The 22,440-nt window shown below is 40.5% G+C and overlaps 1 protein-coding gene across 1 annotated transcript; it reads left to right on the top strand.

The window, feature by feature from the left end:
* The first annotated feature begins 6,973 nt into the window (after window positions 1-6,973).
* On the top strand, window positions 6,974-11,801 carry cyp26a1 (cytochrome P450, family 26, subfamily A, polypeptide 1). Its single transcript, XM_084566934.1, has 7 exons — window positions 6,974-7,342; window positions 7,764-7,988; window positions 8,789-9,070; window positions 9,459-9,608; window positions 9,725-9,859; window positions 10,799-10,945; window positions 11,110-11,801. Exons 1-7 carry the CDS (start codon window positions 7,154-7,156, stop codon window positions 11,446-11,448), a joined length of 1,467 nt encoding a protein of 488 aa, XP_084423060.1. The 5' UTR covers window positions 6,974-7,153; the 3' UTR covers window positions 11,449-11,801.
* Window positions 11,802-22,440: the final 10,639 nt, after the last annotated feature.

The raw sequence follows: 22,440 nt of genomic DNA on the forward strand, positions 1-22,440 counted from the left end.
GTCCAACGCAAACCGGATGGGATAGCATGTCACTGCAGGATGCTGTGGTAGCCATGCTGTGCTTTCAATTTTGAATAAATCCCCAACAGTGTCACCAGCAAAGCACCCCCACACCATGACACCAACTCCTCCATGCTTCACAGTTCGAACCACACATGTAGAGACCATCCATTCACCTTTTCTGTGTCGCACAAAGACACAGCGGTTGGAACCAAAAAGATCTCAAATTTGGCCTCATCAAATCAAAGCACAGATTTCCACTGGTCTAATGTCCATTCCTTGTGTTTCTTGGCCCAAACAAATCTCTTCTGCTTGCTGCTTTTCCTTAGTAGTGGTTTTGTAGCAGCTGTTTGACCATAAAGGCCTGATTGGCGCAGTCTCCTCTTAACCAAGTTCATTATATGCACTGTTTTGTGTTTTTCTGTGACAGACTGTGGAAACAAATTTCCTTATGGGACAATAAAGGCTATCTATCTATCTATCTATCTATCTATCTATCTATCTATAACAGTTGATGTAGAGATGTGTCTGCTACTAGAACTCTGTGTGGCATTGATCTGGGCTCTAATCTGAGGTGCTGTTAACTTGCGATTTCTGAGGCTGGTGACTCGGATGAACTTATCCTCAGCAGCAGAGGTGACTCTTGGTCTTCCTTTCCTGGGGCAGTCCTCATGTGAGCCAGTTTCATCATAGCACTTGATGGCTTTTGCAACTTCACTTGGCGACACATTCAAAGTTTTTGAAATTTTCCGGACTGACTGACCTTCAGTTCTTAAAGTAATGATTGGAATCTACAATGTAAATAGTCATGAAAATAAGGAAAAAAACATTAAATGAGAGAGTATGTCCAAACTTTTGACTGGTAGTGTGTGTGTGTGTGGGTGTGGGTGTGTGTGCGTGTGTGGGTGTATTAGGGGTGGGACTTGATTAAAAAAAAAAAATCTAATTAATTAGAGGCTTTGTAATTAATCAATCTTGATTAATCACATTTTAATCGCATAACAATATTTGCCCCAAAAAGCAACATTTTTTAATTTTAGTGGACGACTGAACCAAATAATTGACACAGACATGAATATTGTAAACTCAAGCTCTTTTAATGTCTGGAAAAATGCATTTAATTGCATTTCAAAACAGTAGAAAAGGAAGGAAAATATCCCTGGCCAAAACTGAACAGACCTAAAGTTAAAGTGCCATTTTAAGTGGTTTAAATGGTTTAAAAAAAAAACAGTTTGGGTTGAGGACAAGTCTTGTCTCGTCTGTACTCAGACCGCTCTGTTGGTTTCTGTGCTCATTGGAACATGCTTTGCATTTAGATGGCACTGTAGGATTGAAGTGAAACCCTGCTTTTATCAAGGCTTCCATCAGGTAGTTTTTTTTAATAAAATTTGCCTTCTATCATCTGTTTCCTCCATTTTGGTAGCTGTTAGCCGAGCTCTGACGTGTACATCAGTGTAATCGGCATACCAGGAAATTGTGCACTTACAAAAGTTCTGTGTTGTTTGGATTGCAAACTGCGATTAAATGCGTTCAGTTTTTTGTAATAAATAAACGCGCACAAACTTTACTGAGGGAAAGTCAGCCAAGATGATTTTGCTGAGATGAGTGTAAAAGATATCCCAAATACAAAAATTACTTCTAAAACCTTTACTGGTAAAACCACATCTGACTTTCAGCACTATCAAGCTGCAGTATAACAAATGATTATAGGAATGTGGTCTGGGCAAGGGAACATTTCAGTGAAACAAATGAAACACTGAAACTATTCCACCCTACTCCTCGCCTGAACCTTCGTCTGTACAGTGAGATTCAGAGACACAGAGAGACAGTGATGTCAGTAGACAAACAGTAAGTGACCTCGTGCTGAACCAGGAACCTGACACTCCCTCTGACCTCCTCCTGCTGGGAATGCACCTCAGATTTGCACCTCAAACTAGAAATCCCAGGAGTCAAGCAGACCAGCTGCTGCAAAGTGTGCTGTAAATCAAAACAAATATAGTCCTACTAAGCTAGATGAAGTATGTTGAAGAATAAAAAGTCATAATGGTGAAGCTACAGGGGACAAAATGCAACATTTTCTATCTTTTCCTCTATAATTTACACCTTTTCATGCAAGACACGCCCATGTGCATACTGCTTTGAACTTATTCATGTTCTACATTCTGTCGGTTCATGCTACATTTAGTTACTAGTTTTGACACCTGTAGGCAGCAGAACAGGGAGTAAACACAACATCTGACATTACATGGTTATATTTAGACAACGGTTACACAGAGCAACATCAGCAGCCACATAAGAGCCCACTTGATAAAGCCAATTTGGCGGTATAATGTGCACCTCATCACAAAATGTAGATACACGCTAGGGCTCCTCCTGGTTCAGAGATTCTACATGGAGCAAAAAGGACAGAGACTGGTCTGCATGGACAGTACAGTATATGAGGATTCTCCAAAAAACTTTCTGAAAACTGGTTAGCTGGGTTGTAGAGTTTTTTGAAGATGTCTGTGAAGATTCATCCAGGTCATGGTATATAAAAAAAATGTAAAAGAGAGGCCACTGGACTTGTAGAGTTTGTTGAAGACATTTCAACCCTCACTCAAGTTGCTTCTTCAGTTCTAAAGGACTGGTGGAGAGTTGAGGTTTAAATAGGAACATCTGTGGGTGTAACCCATCAGAAACTCACTGGACCAGTGTCTGTTTCTTGAGGATGTTTCACCATTCATCCAAGTTGCTTCTTCAGTTCTAAAAGACTGGTGGTTGGGGTTTCCTTTTAAAAGCCCCAGTCACCACATCAGATGTATGTTATTTCAGCTTGTTTTTTGGTTATACCATGACCTGGATGACTAAGAACCTTCACAGACATACATATATGATGATCACTCTTTCATTTTATAAATACAATTTTTAGTCATCAGGGAAGTCATTAAATAAGGGTTTATTTTAGTCACTTTAGCAAACCCTTTTCATATATCTTCACTATTTTTGTTGTTGCTCTTCAGTGCATACAATGCAGGTAACCAGGATTAACTTGGGCCAGGGTAGTGCAGACACGGGCTGTTCTACGTCATCAGTGAACGCTTAACTTCACGACATAGTGAATATACTCCTACATTTTTCTTTTCATGGGTTTCCTTAAATGTTACCTGGCAGATCAGCAACCTCCAATCAGTCAGACAGATGGAAGAGTGGTATGGCAGGACTGTTTAGGGTGGAAAAAAATGACTTAAAGGATTTAATCATTTTCCCATGGCTTCCCGTCATACTGTATAGAAATATAATTATCCACTGTAGCATGTAGCTTAAATCTAAATTAAATATAGTTCCAGAATAGATTTATTTATAATCTCTTAACCACACCATTAAGGCAGACATGTGTTATGTCTGTCCATACTTCGGTTAACGGCCAAAGCGCGCACACACGCACCCCACGCACGAATACAAACACGCTGTCGCACAGAGAGCGCACAGTTAACACAAGCGCCGAACAGCTGCGGCGCATGCGTGTGTGTTGTAATCACTCCTCCCCCATCTTGCACGCTGGCTGACCCGCTTGTGACCCTGACATCTCGGTGAACTCTGTTCGCAACCAAGTTCACTGTCCATCAAACAGAGAGAGAGAGAGAGAGAGAGAGAGAGAGATAAACTGTGAAGACAACAGATATGCCTATCACTATCATTAACAGCAGTTATAGCAGTCATTACATCCAAAACACAGTATGCTGGCTTTCACATGTTGTGTACAGAATAGGTCAATGCAGGGCCAGTCCCAGGTTTGGTGGGGCCCTTTGTTGAATTTGACCTTATGCCCACCCAGTGACTGACTTTCAGATTTCACTGAAAATATCTGCTGTGCTCTTGTTTTAATATTACAGTAAGAACAGGCTCAAAAAGCACCAAAACCTGCACACATGTGTAATACTTAATCATAGTAAATGTTTTCATCCAGTTAAATCAGAGAAAGTACAATACAGTCAAATATGAAACAGGCAGCACATTTTTTATTTTTAAACATTTTTATTATAAACATTGTGATGATGCATTAAACTGAGATCAGACTCCATCAAACTTTTAATGTTACAGTTCAAGACTGACACAAGTTTATGCCAATCCTCAGCAGTTGTTGAAGTTTTATCTGAAACTTTGAAGCACCAATAATGCAGCCCAAAGCCAAGTCCAATTCATGCTTGAATAAAATGAAATAAAATAAAATAATAATTGTTTGTATAGCACTTTTCAAATCAACATTACAAAGTGCTTCACCGCACCATAAAAATCTGCAAATTTAAAAACAGGCACATAAACCTTTAGTTAATCAAGACAATAAACATAAAAACAAAAAACAGAGCATTAGCAGTGTATACTGTGTTCCATATAATGCAGTAACGAATGAGAATAAATGTGGATAAATAATTGAGTTATAGAACAATGAACTGTATATCTAAATCAAAGAAAGAAAACACATTCACCATGTAATAAAAACAGCACAGTACAAGTACACACTGTTTATAGTTTTAAGTGAAAAAGATGAATCTTCATATTTATCTGGGGGCTCCACGCTGGTCACAAGGGGAGGGTCTTTTAAAAATAAAGCGCAACTGCAAGGTCAAAATGGACAATTTTGGGATCTATGGAGGCCGGAGTCAATTCTGAAAATTAGGCATTTCTGCTAAAGTAAACTGTGAATAACAGCTTTAGCAATGAGTCAGTAAACACTTACCCATCAACAGTTCTTGCTGAAACAGCAGCATCACATCTGAAATTTACAGATAGAAGACATTGTGTCAAACAATACGTCCCAAATACATCAATTTGGTAATCACACAAAAAATACCATCATTGTAGAAAGACAAACAAAATGTAAACAGGAAAGTTGAAGCAAACATGTGTGGTAGTCTTAAAAGAAGTCTACACACTTGGACACATTGACACCTTTCTGAATGCAGACATGTTAATCACAATTCCATCCACAATGTAATCTGGTGGACAAAGCCCTGCTCAGCAGATAGCATAGCCAGTGGTTTCGACCTGTCCTGTCCCAAAATGCTTCAGAGACGTGATTAGATCCTCCTTTGTACTGAATTCCTTTTGTTCTTTTTCACCTTGTTGCATCTTTGTATAGCAATCCAGTGACCCTCATCAAGTTGACAGCCAACTTTACCCAGCACCGATGGCCCATCCATTTTAATGATACCAGACGGCTTCTTTAAATAGACCAAGCTCTACAATCTTGTAAAATTTGCATTGTGTCATGTTCTAATAGCAGGTACAGCCAGGGTGGAAGAGTTGATCTACAAAAACATATAATAAACTAATGAAAATGGTGCATTATTGTAAACTATGATCATTACACCAACCCACGGACCATCTACAACTCCCACCCTTTCTTGATTTATCACACATGAACAGCAAAATCCTGTTTCAAGCGATCACATTGTGATGAGAAATATTCATCAGCTATCCTTTGGCCAGCTGGAGACCAATTCACCCTGAACATGCATCACCCACTACTGTCTATCTGACACATAAGTATTTGTACGTTTTACAGTAGCCTAAGGAGTACACGGCTAGTTTTCAAACCTAACCTGTATTTAAAGCACTGCGACAATCAATACAACTGATTTGAATGACTCTGGTCTGAAAACCCCAAAACTGACTGAGTAAACTACAATGACTGCCTCGGGACACTAACTAATTGTACACAGCAAATGTAGAGGCAATGAGTAATGCAGTTTTAATCTGTGAACATTGCACTGTTGCTCCTGGTTGTTTAATTCACATAAAGAATACCAATGCATTCAATCCAACAGGTTGCAAAACCCCAACATTCTCAGGAACATCCAGAGGCCATGTCCCCCTGTACTCACTCCAATGAAAAATTGAAATGACAAGACTTGATATTTTACATCCAGGCCATAATGGGAGATCCTGGCTTTTGTGTGAATCCCGCCAACATGAACCTTACTCTACAAATGCACACATTCAACCACAGCAGATTAATTTATGTGATGTGTTGCTTGAAAAGTAGCAGCCAAGATGTTTGTCCCCCCCACACACACGTCCTGGAGTTATGACAGGTCGTAAAACATAAGTCCAAATGCAGGAGTGAGGTTGTGGTAAATGTGCTGATGAGCGCATTCTTTGCTGGATGTTTATTTTGCATGTGGAACCATAGCCCGGGGATAACCTTGCGTTTGTGTGTGCGCGTCCCTCCGCCTGTCTCCGCTGACCTGAGTTTGAACCCGCTAAGAGAGATATCATTTTTATAACACACAGCGAGAGAGAGAGCGCGGGTTAAAGTCTTCCAGATTAGGAAGGTCCATGTGAAAGCAGATTGATAGAAGCTACGAGTCAATCGGAGGGCAGTGCTGCTTTTCAGCCAAGTGTCATCGTTGGATTTCACTGGAGGCTATAGAGGGAATCACGACTTGTTGGCTTGAATATTTGTAGCCACATGCGTAAACGTGCCAGTAAAATAATTCCTCAAACATTTAGGCACATACAAAATAGCTTATTCAAATCTGATAACAAATACAAATAGATACAAATAAGTAGCCCAATAAAAAAAAAGTAAAATGTAGGCGCAACTTTGAAAAGGATCAGCGAGACCCACAGGGAGAGAGGGATTAACTGCCTATTTTCCATTTTCTTAAGCGGCTGAAAATGTGCTGCTTAAGAGCCTTTTTGCTCTTGAATGCAGTTCGCCCTGCAGGCGTGATTACTGATCCTACAAGCGGTTCTTAAGCCAAGGTAATGAGTGTGTAAACTAGCTGCTTTATTGCCAACAAAGGCGTCTTGGGACGCGCTTCCATTGTCTCGAAGGGAATCATCACCTTTTCTCAGTAAAATTCGCACCGGATTGTCTGAGTGCAACGGGAGGTAGGAATTAACGATGCGGCCCTCGGAACAAATGGTGAGACAAGTCGGCCAGAGGCCTACAGGCCGGAGGCGGGGCCGAGCGACACCCACAATTAAAGATGAACTTTGAGTGAACTAATTTATCTCAGGGAGGAGAAGGTTACCGGCTGCCTGCAGTCCCGGCAGCCTATAAAAGCGCTGGATGAGCTGCCTGGAGTCTCAGTAGACCAGCTGACAGAGCTCCACCTGAACACATCCACCGCTCCAGGACGCTGTCTTCCACGGAAGCCGATGCAACATGGCTCTGAACACACTGCTAGCCACAATCCTGTGCACAGTCGTTCTTCCCATCCTGCTCTTCTTGGTGGCCGTGAAGCTGTGGGAAGTTTACATGATCCGCGGCAGAGACCCGAGCTGCCGCAGCCCGCTGCCCCCCGGATCCATGGGCATACCTTTCATTGGCGAGACGCTGCAGCTCCTCCTCCAGGTAAATGCTGAGTGCCGATTTCCTTTGTCGCGCAAACATTTAAAGATGCCTGGCGTTTATCCACATCAGGGTCAGTAAACTTATTAAACTGTGAGATAAAGTTTTATCTTCATTGTCCAACTGTGTTTTCTTCCGGCTAAATAAAAAGTCTTACTTGAACGCCATTCAAAGTTTTGCGCTTATGGCACCTGTTGTGTTATTCTTTAACTTGGCAATATGCAGCTCTTATTTAACTATACCATTAGACATATTACGTTTTAGAAACTTAGGATTTAATATAAGATAGTGAAAGTTATGTTAAGAACTTTTTGTATTTGATTGTAGTCAAATGTGTGTGATGCCATGTGCAGGATCTACGCAGCTGCATCAGTGTTCGAGTGTTTCGCATTCTATATCGACGTGTGTGTATGTGTATTTACAGAGGAGAAAGTTTCTGCGGATGAAGCGGCAGAAGTACGGTTACATCTACCGCACACACCTCTTCGGGAACCCCACGGTGCGCGTGACCGGCGCGGAAAACGTTCGGCAAATTCTGCTTGGGGAGCACAGGCTGGTGTCCGTGCAATGGCCCGCCTCTGTGCGCACTATCCTTGGCTCGGACACGCTCTCTAATGTGCACGGACCCCAACACAAGACCAAGAAAAAGGTAAGTTAGGACGTTATTTGAAGCTCTTCTCCAAAGAGACATGGAGCGTTAGACAAAATGTTACAGTTAGGAAACAGTGCTATTTAAATGCATTTTTTACAGAAAAACATGTATGCTCCATGTCCCTATAGATTTGTTAATAATACATCCACCAGGCATAACATTATGACCACTAAAAGAAGAAGTAAATAAACTTGACCATCTGTAGGGGAAAACTTTTGGACCACCTAGACATAGCAATGACACTCCTTGATGGCAGCAGCCATCCCCAGCAGGATGCAGCCCGACACAGACACACACACACACAAACGGTTTAGGCACAACTCATGAAACATGAAAAACAGCACAAGGTGTTCACCTGGCCTCCGAATTCCCTAGATCCCAAACTGATCAAGTATCTGTGGGATACCCCCACTAACAAGATTTTGTTGCCAGACACCACAGGACACCCTCAGAAGGCCCATGTCCATTCTCTGATGAGTCAAAACTGTTTTGGAGGCACAAGGGAGACCTACACAACATTAGGATGGTGGTCATAATGTTATGCTTAATCGATGTATATCTGCATGGTATAATTTGATGACTTTAAACACTACACTACTTAAACTTTTGAAATAAATGCTTTACCCGTCCTTAATATATATTGCCATTTTTGAGCTTGTCTACATATTGGTGTCAGTGTCAGTGTGTCACTGTACTAATAAAAATGCTGTGGCTAAAATCAGATATGGATGAAATAGATTGTTTGTTTGTGCTTTAATGAGCTTTAGCCTCAATTCATCACTTCTGTCCTTCCCCAGGCCATCATGCGCGCTTTCTCCAGGGAGGCTCTGGAGCTCTACATCCCAGTCATCCAGGAGGAAGTGAGGGCTGCAGTGAAAGAGTGGCTAGCAAAGGACTCCTGCGTGCTGGTCTACCCAGAGATGAAGCGGCTAATGTTCCGCATAGCCATGAGGATTCTGCTGGGCTTTGAGCCAGAGCAGATCAAGACTGACGAGCAGCAGCTGGTGGAAGCTTTTGAGGAAATGATCAAGAATTTGTTTTCTCTGCCCATCGACGTTCCTTTCAGTGGACTGTACAGAGTAAGAGAAATACTATATTACATGATCCAAGCAGAAAAGTAAAATGATAGAAGTAAAGATTACATTAGATTATATGCAAGTTTTTAATCATTGTGCAGACCATAGCTATAGAGCCAATTTATTTACAAACAGTACAGTCCTAGAGCTATGTGGTGCCATGTTCTACTATATATATATATAGCTGAAGAAGTATGTATAGTCTAGGTTGACAGGTTACTTACAGGATGTACATGGTTTACAGTGGGAATAACGTCTTAACGGATAATGTATAATATAAAGAATTAGGTATTTGTGTGTTTGCAGTTGTCAGTCTATTCATCTTTTAACTTCTTGTCTCTCCTCTGCCCTCCATTTGCCATTTCCTTCCTTATTCCCACCTTCCTTCCAGGGCCTGAAGGCAAGAAATTTCATCCACTCCAAAATAGAGGAGAACATCAGGAAGAAGGTGGAGGATTCAACCAAGGAGTCGAAACACAGAGATGCCTTGCAGCAGCTCATAGACAGCAGCAAGAAGAACGGAGAGCCCTTCAGCATGCAGGTAAAGAAGATGTCATATTACATGTATATGTGTGAAAAATGCCAATGCCTAATGATTTCTACACTTATGAGAAATAGTTTGGGTTAGGGCTTAAACAAGTTCTGTCTAATTTCCAGGCTATCAAGGAGTCTGCTACAGAGCTGTTGTTTGGAGGTCATGAGACCACAGCCAGCACAGCAACTTCTCTGGTCATGTTCCTGGGCCTAAACCCTGAAGTAGTGGATAGACTAAGACAGGAACTGATGGAAAAGGTAATTATACTGTATACATTTACTTTTATTAACTGTTCTAACATCTTCAAGAGGGGTTGCAATGGTTATTTCTATGGTGAGCTTTTGACATAAACAGTTTAGTGTCATTTCTGAAAAGAAAATCACTAAAGGTCAGTCTAGTTACTGCTGGCTTTCAAATCTCTCTTTGCTGTTCTCTTCTCTCTTTCTTCTGTCTGTACCCGGCTGGCCTTAGGCAGATGGGTCCCTCCATATGAGCTGGGTTCTGCTCGAGGTTTCTTCCTGTTAAAAGGGAGTTTTTCCTTGCCACCGTTGCCTTCAGGCTTGCTCTGGGGGTTTCAGGCCGGGTTTTTGTAAAGCGTCTTGAGACGATTTGTATTGTTATTGACGCTATATAAATAAAATTGAATTGAAATGGTGTTGGCTCAGGATGGCCATGTTGAACAATGGTTAAAAAGGTTGAGTGTGAAGTTATGTAGTGGGTGATGCTCTAAGTATCCTTAAGCATTCTGCCAATACTGTGATAGTTACTGTTTTAAAGCCAACAGTAAGCTTGCTTTATACTGGCCATAGAACTAAAAATCCACACTGAATCAGTAAAGCTAATTAGTGTAAGACATGTTAAACCCTAATCAGGAGAAGGATGATGCTGTGTCAGATGAATAGCGCTGAGCTGCTCAGATTAGTGGCAAACATGAGGCAAACATGTTTCTGTTTTTATTTAGTGTGTGTTTAAACTTGCTCAATAACTAGACTTGTCTCAACTTGGAACTCGTCTGTTTTCTGCAGTTTCTTAGTTTCCTCTTGTGTCGCATCAGTTTTCATTTTGCTGTTGTGGACTGACTCAACCACTGAGATGATTCCAGTACTATAAAATGACAAGTCTGTCATGATCAGTGTGCACAATTCTCACTGCTGTCTTCTGCTTCCCTTCATCTTCCTGTTTGTCTCTGTGTTCAGGAGGAGCAGGGGATGGACCTCCAGAGTCTGAACATTGAGTCCTTGGAAAAGTTGAAATATACCGGCTGCGTCATTAAAGAGACATTAAGGATCAACCCTCCTGTCCCTGGAGGCTTCAGAGTGGCCCTCAAGACTTTCGAACTTAATGTAAGCAAACAATGACATCTGAAGTAAAACTTGAGGCCATCTTGTGATAGTACCACATCGGCCACCATAACACAAATAAATTCACTGCTATCTTGCTGACACCCTCAGACACATACAGAAACGCACATAACCTGCTTACTGATGTCTTGACCTTACCACCTCAGGGTTACCAGATTCCCAAGGGCTGGAACGTCATCTACAGTATCTGTGACACCCATGATGTGGCAGAGATCTTTCCCAACAAAGAAGACTTTCAACCGGAGCGCTTCCTCAACAAACCTTCTGCAGACTCCTCCAGGTTCCAGTACATCCCGTTTGGTGGTGGCTCTAGGATGTGTGTGGGGAAGGAATTTGCCAAGGTTCTGCTGAAGATCTTCCTAGTGGAGGTGGTCACAAAGTGCCACTGGACTCTGCTGAATGGGCCACCAACCATGAAAACGGGACCTACTGTGTATCCTGTGGACAACCTGCCAACCAAGTTCACCAGCTATAAACAAAATTAAATTGGGTGTAGTAGGAGGGTTTGGTTTTTGGTTGCTCTTAGGAAACTGATTGTAGGCCATGTCATTTACCCATGAACAGAAAACAACAGTATGTTCTTCTCTGGTCTCATGTCAATGAGTTTTTTTTTTTTTTCATGAATTGTACAGGTTGTAGATTACTTAAGAATGTATTTTTAAATTTCTGTGAATATATTAGATTTTGTACTGTATATAACATTTCTATTTTGAGATATGAACAAAATAAATGAGAGGCACTATACACTTGGAATCTATAGCATTATGTACATATGTGATGTAGAGACTGTTTATATAACTTTTGTATCTTATGCCAACTTATTTAAGTGACTTGTATTATATTGTATTGGTTTTTATTTAATAAAACTGTTTTGTAGTGAACCATGTATTCCATTTATTATATACACTGAGCCAAAACATAACCACTCCTACCTAAAATAATAAACAGGGCTATTACCACCTCTGAATATATTTAACACTACATTATTTAGTTCAATCATTCAGTCCCACATAATTCAATCTAATTATAGCACATAATTGGCTTACTACACTATAAATAACTATAACTGGTATAATGGGGAATGTTGAGATAAAGTAGTAGAAATTTTTAGGTAAGGTTTGTCGGTGCACTTACTCTGAAGGTGGGTGGCCCTGAGATACTCACACATTCCATTATCCTTAGACACTCAATAAGTTGTGATGAGAACAGAAACATAGCAGAAACCTGGAATCCATACAAGGAGGGAAAGCAATGCACTGATGACCCTGGCAGATGAGCAGACAGAAGGTGAAACAGAGTTCAGACTGATCAGTTCAGTTTCAGGGCACTGAATCACTAAAGACCTCCAGTGAAACAGTGAAAATAGGCCTGTAACAACCTGTAACAAGCTGTTACTCCAGGGAGAGTGATAAGACAGTTTCCTTACATTTAGGATCACAAACAGTTAATAGATTCCTTTTGAAGTGTGCATATGACATCATGTCAGAACATGGTAGTTTCAGATAGCTAGACCATTCATGTAGAGATGACAATGATAACCTCAAACAAAATTATGTACATACTTGAACTACAAAATTCCATCCATGGACCATGACAATGTCACACCCTTAAAAGTATTAACAAGCTATGTGTAAGAACTTTTGAAAAGAGACAGATTTCGACTCCTCACTCTCATTCCTGTGCTTGTCTGTGTTTCCTCTGGTTACCACTTCTCTCATGTATTGGTCAGGGCAATGAAGTGGATTGGTATTTAAAAGTGCTGTCTTTAGTAAAACTACGTCACCCACTATTTAAATGATTTACTCTGGACCGTGTTCAAGCTTGGAGATCTAATTGAAAGCTAGCCTTAAGCCTCTTCAAACCCTGTTGTGTTACAGTGGTCACAAATTTTGACAAAAATGTCTTTGGCCTTGCAAAGTTTTGTTCCCTTTTGGTGAAGGTGAACAATAGAGGAAAGCAGACCCTCTTTAGAATATGGAGGGCAGGCAAAGGTTAGAAAAGTTCATTCACATTGTTTGAGTGCTGGGCCAGTAGCGATAGGATGACGAGACATAAAGGTGTCAGCTACAATTTACTATGACAATTTGGGCATTAAGCTGAAATTCTTATCCACAGTGACTGTACAGCAGTTCAGCGTTTGTGGATCCAATAATTGCTAGTACCACAGTAATAAACAAGAGCTAGGGACAACAATACAATGCAAAGCATTAAAGTGGAAAGAGGCTGGGTATAAATCAGAATGGCACCAGATTGAGAAACAACTTGTGAATGAGGCCAAAGCACACCTGCCAACAAGGATGCCATTTAACTGCAGACAAAATGTCCTCGTTTGCAAAAACTTAGAAAAGATTTCTATTAAGTGTTACAGATACATGCAGTAAAAATGATTGATAAACAGACTCTCGACCATTCACTGTCATTTACACACACTTACTGTAGCCTGGTTACTCTGGGGATCCGTGTTACACAGGAATTGAGAGAATTCCTTTACATGCACTGTAGTAACCTGGTTACTGTGCATCCACATATAGATGCAGCAAGACTATCAGATGTCCCAGCATTGTTTTGGAAGTGATGCACACTGATAGTGGGCCATTTTTTTTAATGTTTTTCTAGCTTAGAACACCTCTAAAACTCATCTTTTAAAAAAATAAAATAAAAATACTTTGACAGTGTAAAGGTAGTTCCTTGCTAAGGCATTTATTTTGAGTTCAGTGATTATGTGCAGTTTCTATGAGTATGCTTGTAGTTTAAGTATTTTGCTACAGTGAGATTTAACCCTGAACCCTAGGTTCATATGTAAGCCAGTGCATACATGAGCCAACATCTGAACAACCTACTGTGCTGTTAAATGTTGATTATCATAAGAAAAGGCAAGAGCATGTGCCTTGTGCACAGACAGATGTGTTATTCAGTGTGCTCATATGAATCCTCTTATCACAGAAATACAGTCTAACCATCTAATAAACAATAACAACGACAATATGCTCAGATTTGTTGTTGTTATTGTTTTTGCATGGCCATTCACATTAGTCTTAAAATATAAAATTGGAATTGGTCACTTTATTTATCACCACTGTGGGATATAGGTTTATATTATCTTAATGTGAGCAAAAAATCTGATTTGGGCCCCTTCTTTTCATCTTGATCGGAGTATTTTATTAGCCTTAAGTATTGGATGAGCCCTTGCATTATCTACAGATAAACCTCACACATTATTATTTCTTGGCTAGAAAAATCCTCTCTGCTTCACTGCTTTCAAATTCCATAAGGATCACATTGTGAAGATTTTATTGACTGCCTATAGCCTTCAAACTTACTTGGCCAAGTTCAAAAGTTTAGCACAGCTCATAATTTGTCAGGAAGCAGCCTATAATTATGGTTGTCTGAACTTCCAATAAGAACAGTATTGCCACTAAAGGTCAGGGAATGCTCAGGATATCAGGGGACTTACAATTTAAGGTCAAGGTGAGGTTGACATTAAGGACTTAGCCAATAAGTCATTTAGAGTGTTATCTAGTGATAACACACAGGTATGTGCAGTAGTGGAAGCTAGTTCTCTGTTGTGCGTGAGAGATAGGAGACAAACAATTACTGTTTAAGCAGCACAGCATTTCAGTGGCCAGCAGTGTTGCTTCACACCAAGAAAGTTCTTGGCTAGAACATGCTTGGTGGCTGGCTGACTGGCTGGGGCCTTTATCTTTGTAGTTTGCATGTTCCCTGTGTGCCTGACTGTGAATTTTTTCCAGTTGCTCTGGCTTCCTCCAGCTTCCACAGGCTTCCTCCCAAAGTCTAATTAATGGTTATTTGTCTGAATGCTTGTTTGTCTCTGCATTGGATTTGCTTCTTGTCTGGGGTGGACTCCGCCTCTTGTCCAGTGTCAGGTGGGATAAGCTCCAATGCCCTGCAACTCTCTACAGGATAAGAGGTTTAGATAAAGGATGTATGGATAAAATCTTAAAGTCTAGTAAAGTACAGTAGAATGAACCTTTCACAGTAGTTGTAGCTGCCATTAATACTGAAGTTTGACGCATGTGCGTTCAAATCGTCAATTACAAACCTCCGTTATGTATAGTAGCGGTGCATGGGTGATTAACTTTCCAATTTCCAAGCTTATGGGCCACCTCATTCATGAGGAAAACATATTACCTCATTACATTTTAAAATGTCAATTTTCATGCACTAATTAGCAGACTTTCATAACTGTTTAGTTTGAAGGGATTAAAGATATCAGTCTGTGTTCCAGTTTTTGTGGAAATACCTATAACCATTTTTATTTTACCAAAACAAGAATGCTTGCTTTGAATAGTAAAACCAAAAAGCAATGTAATAATTAATAAAAACAATTAATGCAGCGCCCCCTGGTGTATGGATACAGACACCTATGGTTTGTTACAGATTAGTTGCTCATTCACATAAAGTGTCGATAATACAACTGCACCTCTCAGAATAAGTTTTAAATATTACATTACATATATGTTCTGCTGCTCTTTTGTAATCTGTAATTAGTATCTTGCAACCAGCTTCTTTTCTGCTGGAGAGTTTCCTCAAAGCAGTCAACTTTGGGGGTCGTGGCATTTCCGTGTCGCTCCTTAATTATATTCTTCTTTGTTGTCTGTTTATACCCACTGGAAATGATTTTTATTATATTTGATCAGTTCCCTGGGTGCTGTTGAGTGTCTGTGTAAATACTACTGCATGGGGTTAAATTAAGTGTTTTTTTAATTTACTTTTGTACGTAACCTTACCAATATTGGAGCTAGCTTCCCGTCCGTTTGCATCACAGTTGCAAGATTCAGATTGGGTATGTTTATAACATGCAAATATTTAGACATTTAGGTTTTAGCCAGACAGTTATTAGGATGTTATTCAATCCTGTCTCTCTACCACTTAAATTCAACATGCACATGTGAAAGCAGAGGGGAAAAACTAGCCATCGCAAAGAACCATTGAGACACATGAGTGAGCATACTGTATCCAAGGCAATGGACACAGTAGAGATCAGCACTAAGACAGAGACCATGTGCACTAAGAGAGAGAGAGAGAGACAGAGAGAAACAGAGAGAGAGAGAGAGAGAGACAGTGAGAGACAGTGAGTGAGTGTGTGTAGGTGTGTGGGGGACTTCTGTCCTTCCTGACAGGTTGATGAAACTGTTATATTGGGGTCTGCTCACAGACAATGGCCCTTCTTCTTCCTTTCTTCCTCATCAAAGGACCAACGTTCTCCTAAATTTGACATAGATCTGTTAGATCCTTTGGCCTTTCCTTGACCTTCTACTTTGAAATTCAGATATTCTGGGTTGTGTGTTAGGTGTGAGCATGTATATTTATCTATCCGTCCGTCCGTGTGTGTGAGTATAGTATACAAGGATTCAAGAATTTACATGACAATTCATTTTGTAGGAATAGGCAAAGGGGTGGATACATGTGTACTCTAGAAACATCAGAGGGTTTGTCTGGTCTATAAGTGTTTATGAGGCAGGGTGTGGTATTCGAATGCTGTTGAGGAGACGTTAACAGCACCAGAGGGTGAGAGTTCTTGTTACAGTCGTTTAGATGTCTGACAGTTCCTGGGTTCCTGGGCTCATGAAAGAGGATAATCCTTGTGCATGTTCAGTGAAGTGATAAGTATGACACCCATATAAATGTATCCTGTCCACTAAATCCTCCTCAATTCATGTCCAAGTTGCTCACTTGGAATGTGAACATAGCACCTGACCCTGATGCTGGTTGTTAACTGGAATGTTACAATACTATCGGCAGAGACCTGAGTTTTTGTCAAAGGTCAAAGGCCAAAGAGGTTTTTTATTGTTATTTCAACCATATATAGTAGGTATATAGTGAGATGAGAGGACATTCCTCCATGACCATGGAGCTACATGAAGGCATAGGGCTAAGTACAAAAGTGTGCCTGTGCAAGCTTATGCAGACAATACAAAACAGTAGAAACAGTACAAATGGTGCAGACAGTGCAGACAAACAGTGCCAACAGTGCAAGAATGAGAGACAATACAATACAGACAGTACAAAACACTTGGGAGACAATTCACTTACAAGAAAACATTACACAACAATGGAGAGCAACACAGACTAATTCAATTCAATTCAATTCAATTCAATTCAATTTTATTTATATAGCGTCAATAACAATACAAATCGTCTCAAGACGCTTTACAAAACCCGGCCTGAACAGGGACACACAGCAGTAAACATTCTACATAGTTATAGCACAGAATTGCATGACTAGTAGTAGATCAGAAATTAGAGGGCAAGAGCTCTGTGCCAGAGAAAAGAAAGTGGAGGATGCGAGAGAGGAGAGAGAAGAAAGAAGGAGGACATGTGTTTGGTGCATCATCCCCCAGCAGCCTCGGCCTATAGCAGCATAACTAAGGGATGGGTAGAAAGCATACTAACAGAGTATGAGTTGTAAACGAGGTGATTGTAAACATTTGATTAGCATCATAATGTGTGCAAAGGTGTGTGCAAAGGGCTAAGTATAGTTTATGATATGATTGTGGTTGTGAGTGTGTCTATTTGTGCCTGTTCAGCCCAGTTTCAGTGAGTTCAAGAGTCTGATGGCTCAAGGGAAGAAATTTTTACACATGTTGGTTGTGTGGGCCTGATAAACTTTTCCCAGAGGGAGGGAAGGAGGGAGGACAGTGTGTGGTGTCATCCACGATGCTGTTGGCTTAGCGGACGCAGCGTGTGGTGTAAATGTTTATGATGGAGGGTAGGGAGACTCCGATGATCTTCTCAGTTGTCCTCACTATCCACTGTAGGGTCTTTTGCGATTCGAGATGGTATAGTTCCCAAACCAGACAGTGATGCAGCTGCTCAGGATGCTTTCTATGGTCTCTCCGTAAAATGTGGTCAGGATGGGGATGTGCTCTTCTCAGCTTCCTTATAAAGTAGAAATGCTGCTGGGCTTTCTTGGTGATTGAGTTGCTGTTGAGTGACCAAAGTTCTCCACCAAGTGAACACTGAGGAATTTGGTGCCCTCGATGATCTCTGGATCCATTGATGATTAGCAGAAACAGGTTGTTGGCTCTTCACCAGGTAGTAAGTTGTTGCACCTCCTCCCTGTATGCTGACTTATCGTTCCTGGTTCCCTCCACGGTCATGTAATCAGCAAACTTGTCGACGTGATTTGAGCTGTGCATTGCTGCACAGTCGTCAGCAGGGTGAACAGATGCTGTTTCCAATCCCGACAGACTGAGTTCTCCCAGTCCAGGGTCCAGTTACGGCGTGAGTCTGGGATGTGATTGTGGATTCTCTGGCTGTATGCGTGCTTTGCCTCTCTGATGGCCCGTGGCAGTTCAGCCCGTGCTGTTCTTAAAGCTCTTGTCACCTGATCTGAAAGCAGAGTCTCTGGTTTCACACTGTAGATGTCCTGTGGTTTTAGACACCAACACATTAGCAGCAGATCCCTTAAGTTCTGTTATTTATGAGGTGGGGCCTCCAAGTATCATTACTTGTTTTTTCAGCAACTCACTCAGATGCTTGATCTTTGAAAGCTAAGTCAAAACCTTAAATACTTATATATGATACTGCTGAACAAGACCCCTGCCATCACGGGTGTGGTCTGCAACAATGTTCATGTAGGTAACAGGTATTAGAGTAACATCCACATGAATGGAGGACCTAGGGTTTTACAGCAGAACATTGCCCAGAGCATCACACTATCTCCACCTGCTTGACTTCTTCCCATGATTCTATCTTGGGTAAACAAAGCATGCGGGCAAACAGCACACATGCAGTTGTCCTACGTCCAGTTGTCTACAAAACAAGGTAAAAGAGGCACAACTGGACTTGTAGAGTTTCTTGAACACTTTCCACCATTCATCCAGGTAGCACGATATACAATATATACCATGGCTTGGAACACTGAATACCTTCAAATGTGATTCATCAATGTGATTCAAAATTATGAACCACACAGGCGAGTCTTTGCTCCCCACACACATCAGGGAATCATGATACTGTTATTCCTTCCTTGGACCACTTTTGTATTAGCCATGACAATTTGGGAAAGTTATGAAATACAGCAAGTGCATTTGTTTCAGTCACCGGATCAGATTGAAACTACAGAAAAAACCGACCCAATACGGAGACATCCAGTTTGCATTATGGACGTATACGAGATTGGTATTAATCTTCTCATCTGTGTGGAAAATGAAATAACTGTTTACTTTGTTTACATGCAACCAAAAAAACAGGTTACTCAAAGAAACCAGTTTATGTAAGTAATCTGAGAATATGATTATTTGTACTGCAGCAACCTGAATGGGGTAAATCTAAATATACAATACACAGGCGTGTGGTCGAGAGCATTCTCACATTGTGTATCACTGACTTTTTTCCTCAGGACGAAAGCTGTGCAGCTTCAGGTCCGGAACCAACAGTCTCAGGAACAGCTTCTTTCCAGAAACCTTGTTCTGAGAGGTGGTAGTATTTGTGAGCCTAACAGACACTGCCACCTGATAACTATGTTCAAGGTGCAAGAACTCTGTTTCATGTGAAATTAAATCCTACAGTGGATAGTGAGAAACCTTTTATGTGCAATCTGTATATCACCTGTATATCATGTAACTTTATGTGCCATATTACTATGTGCAATACCTGTATATTTTGGGCAATATCGGTACAGTTACAAATCTATTTTATGTATTAGTATGTTGTTTACACAAACCGCATTCCTGTTTTTTATAGTTTTGTTCCCTATCATGTACTGCATGTTTTGAAATGACAATCTTGAAACCTTGATAAAAAAAGGCCTATAACAAGATTTCTTCCCTGGCTGCAACCTGGCCTGAAAGAATCTTGACTTTTTTTGTTTTCGACATCACAGCACAGGTGTATTTGTATTTTACAAATACCAAGGGTCGAAACCAACATATTTAGACTTTTGGTAGCTATTTGATGCAAGTGTCACATTTAGTCTGACATGTTATTTAGTATATTATGGTGCAATGCTCTGTGAGACAATCTCTCCTTTAATTATTTAACTCATCTTGCATTCAGTATTTGAATATGTATAAAGTCTATAAGAAACCTCTGTATGTGGTCAAGAAATCAGCAATACAGAGCAGAACTCAAACTGGGAAAATCTGGCTTCTCTAACCACTCATCTTCTGATCTCTCTACACAAACCTGGTACCTATAAAACATTTCATGAAAAACTGTAATAAAGGTGATCACAAACCAAAAGACTGTCTGTGAGAAACAGAACGTGAATAATGGTGTTCAGGTTACCAGGTTTACTTAGTTGCTTGCATCACAACCTCAACTTTGTCACTAGGAAATAAACATAATTAGTTCATATGTAAATACAACTGATGCGGTTGTTCTACATGGGAGATCAGCTTTTTGTTAATATGATTCCTCTTAAATTCTCAAACTGTCATGTAACATCAACAGCTGTATGTTGTATTTGTATCATCATCAGATTCTACATGTACGCTTTAGTCAGATATGTATCTATGACAGATGTATGTTTATCTTGCTGTTCTCTTCTCTCTTTCTTCTGTCTGTACCCGGCTGGCCTTAGGCAGATGGGTCCCTCCATATGAGCTGGGTTCTGCTCAAGGTTTCTTCCTGTTAAAAGGGAGTTTTCCCTTGCCACTGTTGTCTTCCGGCTTACTCTGGGGATTTCAGGCCATGTTTTGTAAAGCGTCTTGAGACAATTTGTAAAATAAAATTGAACTGAATTAATATGAATATTTTAGTCACTATTACATTTTTTCCTAAATTTATTTTTTAGCTGCAGATTAACTGTATATGTTGGATAGGACAAACTGAAAATAAAAGAAGACAAGGGAGGTATGTAAGAGGATGAGAGGTGGATGAAGAACAAACAAGTCTCCATTAAATCGCTGGTTGTTAGAAGATCTGAGGCGTGTCGTGTTTATTACTGCGCCTTCAGCCTCCTGTCCTCTCCTTCTGTTCTTTAAAAGCTTCTCACATGTGTGAAGGGCGTAAAATCACTTCCTGAGTTGGAACTCTGGAACCCCATCGCGTCGGTGAGAGGTGGGACTGAAGGCCAAGCCTTTCACAGGGCTAAAAGGTGACTGCTGTCTCATTGAGACAGACAAGGACAGATGAGAGAAGGAGGAGATGAAGGTTGTTGATGGTTCCAGCTGGAAAACTAGTCAGTGAGTTCAGGAGACAGAAGGAGAAAGAATGCTGAATGTCAAACATTTGTTTATGAGGAAGTCTTTACAAATTAATGCTAAAATGTAGAAAATGTCAAATGTCAAATTTGCAGGTGACCTTGCAAAAAGGGAAAATGCAATGTTCATATTAACTGAATTATTTATAATTTATAGATTTTATTTTAGGGGTTAAGATGCAGATGAATTGTTTTATAGGTCTTTTGACTTAAGTAATAAATCAAATTATCAATTATAATTAATAATTCTCTTTAAGCCCTTTTTGTGAACCCTCCACCACAAAAACAACTAATATGACACACACACCTCCGCCCTGTGACCTGTGGTCAACCTCTGTCCTGCTAACCTGTATTTATTGGCCATTAAAGGCCAAAAGTTCACTCGAACTCTGACAACTCTGATTTATAGGCAGATTCATCTCACTGTGATTCTGCAGGACACACACTTACTCTCAAGTGGTGGTACACAAGACAGGGATGGATGTGCGGGGAGATGGATAGCTGTATGAAGGGGTGAGCATCCAAGGAGTGCAATCATCAGTGAGCTACTACGGTAGAGTAAATGTTTTTAAAGTGGCTCTCAATAAATTTGGATTTAATTGAGTAAATGTCTGTTAAATAACCATCTATCATCAAACGAGGTAACGCAGTGATGACTGAGTCTATGGCCCACTGATGATTACGAGTATTTATATATTTGCATTATAATTATCTGGGTGTCTGGTCACTTTCACAGAAACATTAAGGGCCATTGAAGAGTGTTAGCTGAAGAGCTGCACACCTTAAACTTTTCAGTAAAAGGTAAGGTAACAGTGAAAGGCAGCTCCTTTCACTGTATCCTTCTGTGGCCATGTGCAGCAAGAAACAGTTGCTCACGGATTGACCCATTGCTTTTTTCCTTGTTTATTAAAACAATATAAATTTGTTCTTGTGCCTCCTTGAATGCCCCTTGTGCAGTATTTAACTATATCTGTTTGTGTCACCAGTAACTACAGGTGTTACCAATTCATCACTGGATTCATTTTTAATTCAAGACAGATGTATTGTAACCACCCACAACGACCACACACTTACGACTGTAAAGGTGAGGAAATTGATGCCTGGGGTGTCACTAATCCTCTGGTTCATGGACAACCTGCTCTGCCAACTGAGCCTCAGACACCCCTTTTATTTACTTCAGGGCCTAACTGTGGTTGTGTGTGTGTAGTGTATCTTGTACGTTTTTAGTACTCCTTGGCCATGCAGGTGCACGTGTGACTCCTATAGTGAAAGGCTCCATCTAAACTCTCCCCAATAAATCTTGGTGGTT

The sequence above is a fragment of the Chelon labrosus genome (assembly GCF_963514085.1).
Source record: "Chelon labrosus genome assembly, chromosome: 19".
Taxonomy (NCBI): Eukaryota; Metazoa; Chordata; class Actinopteri; order Mugiliformes; family Mugilidae; genus Chelon; species Chelon labrosus.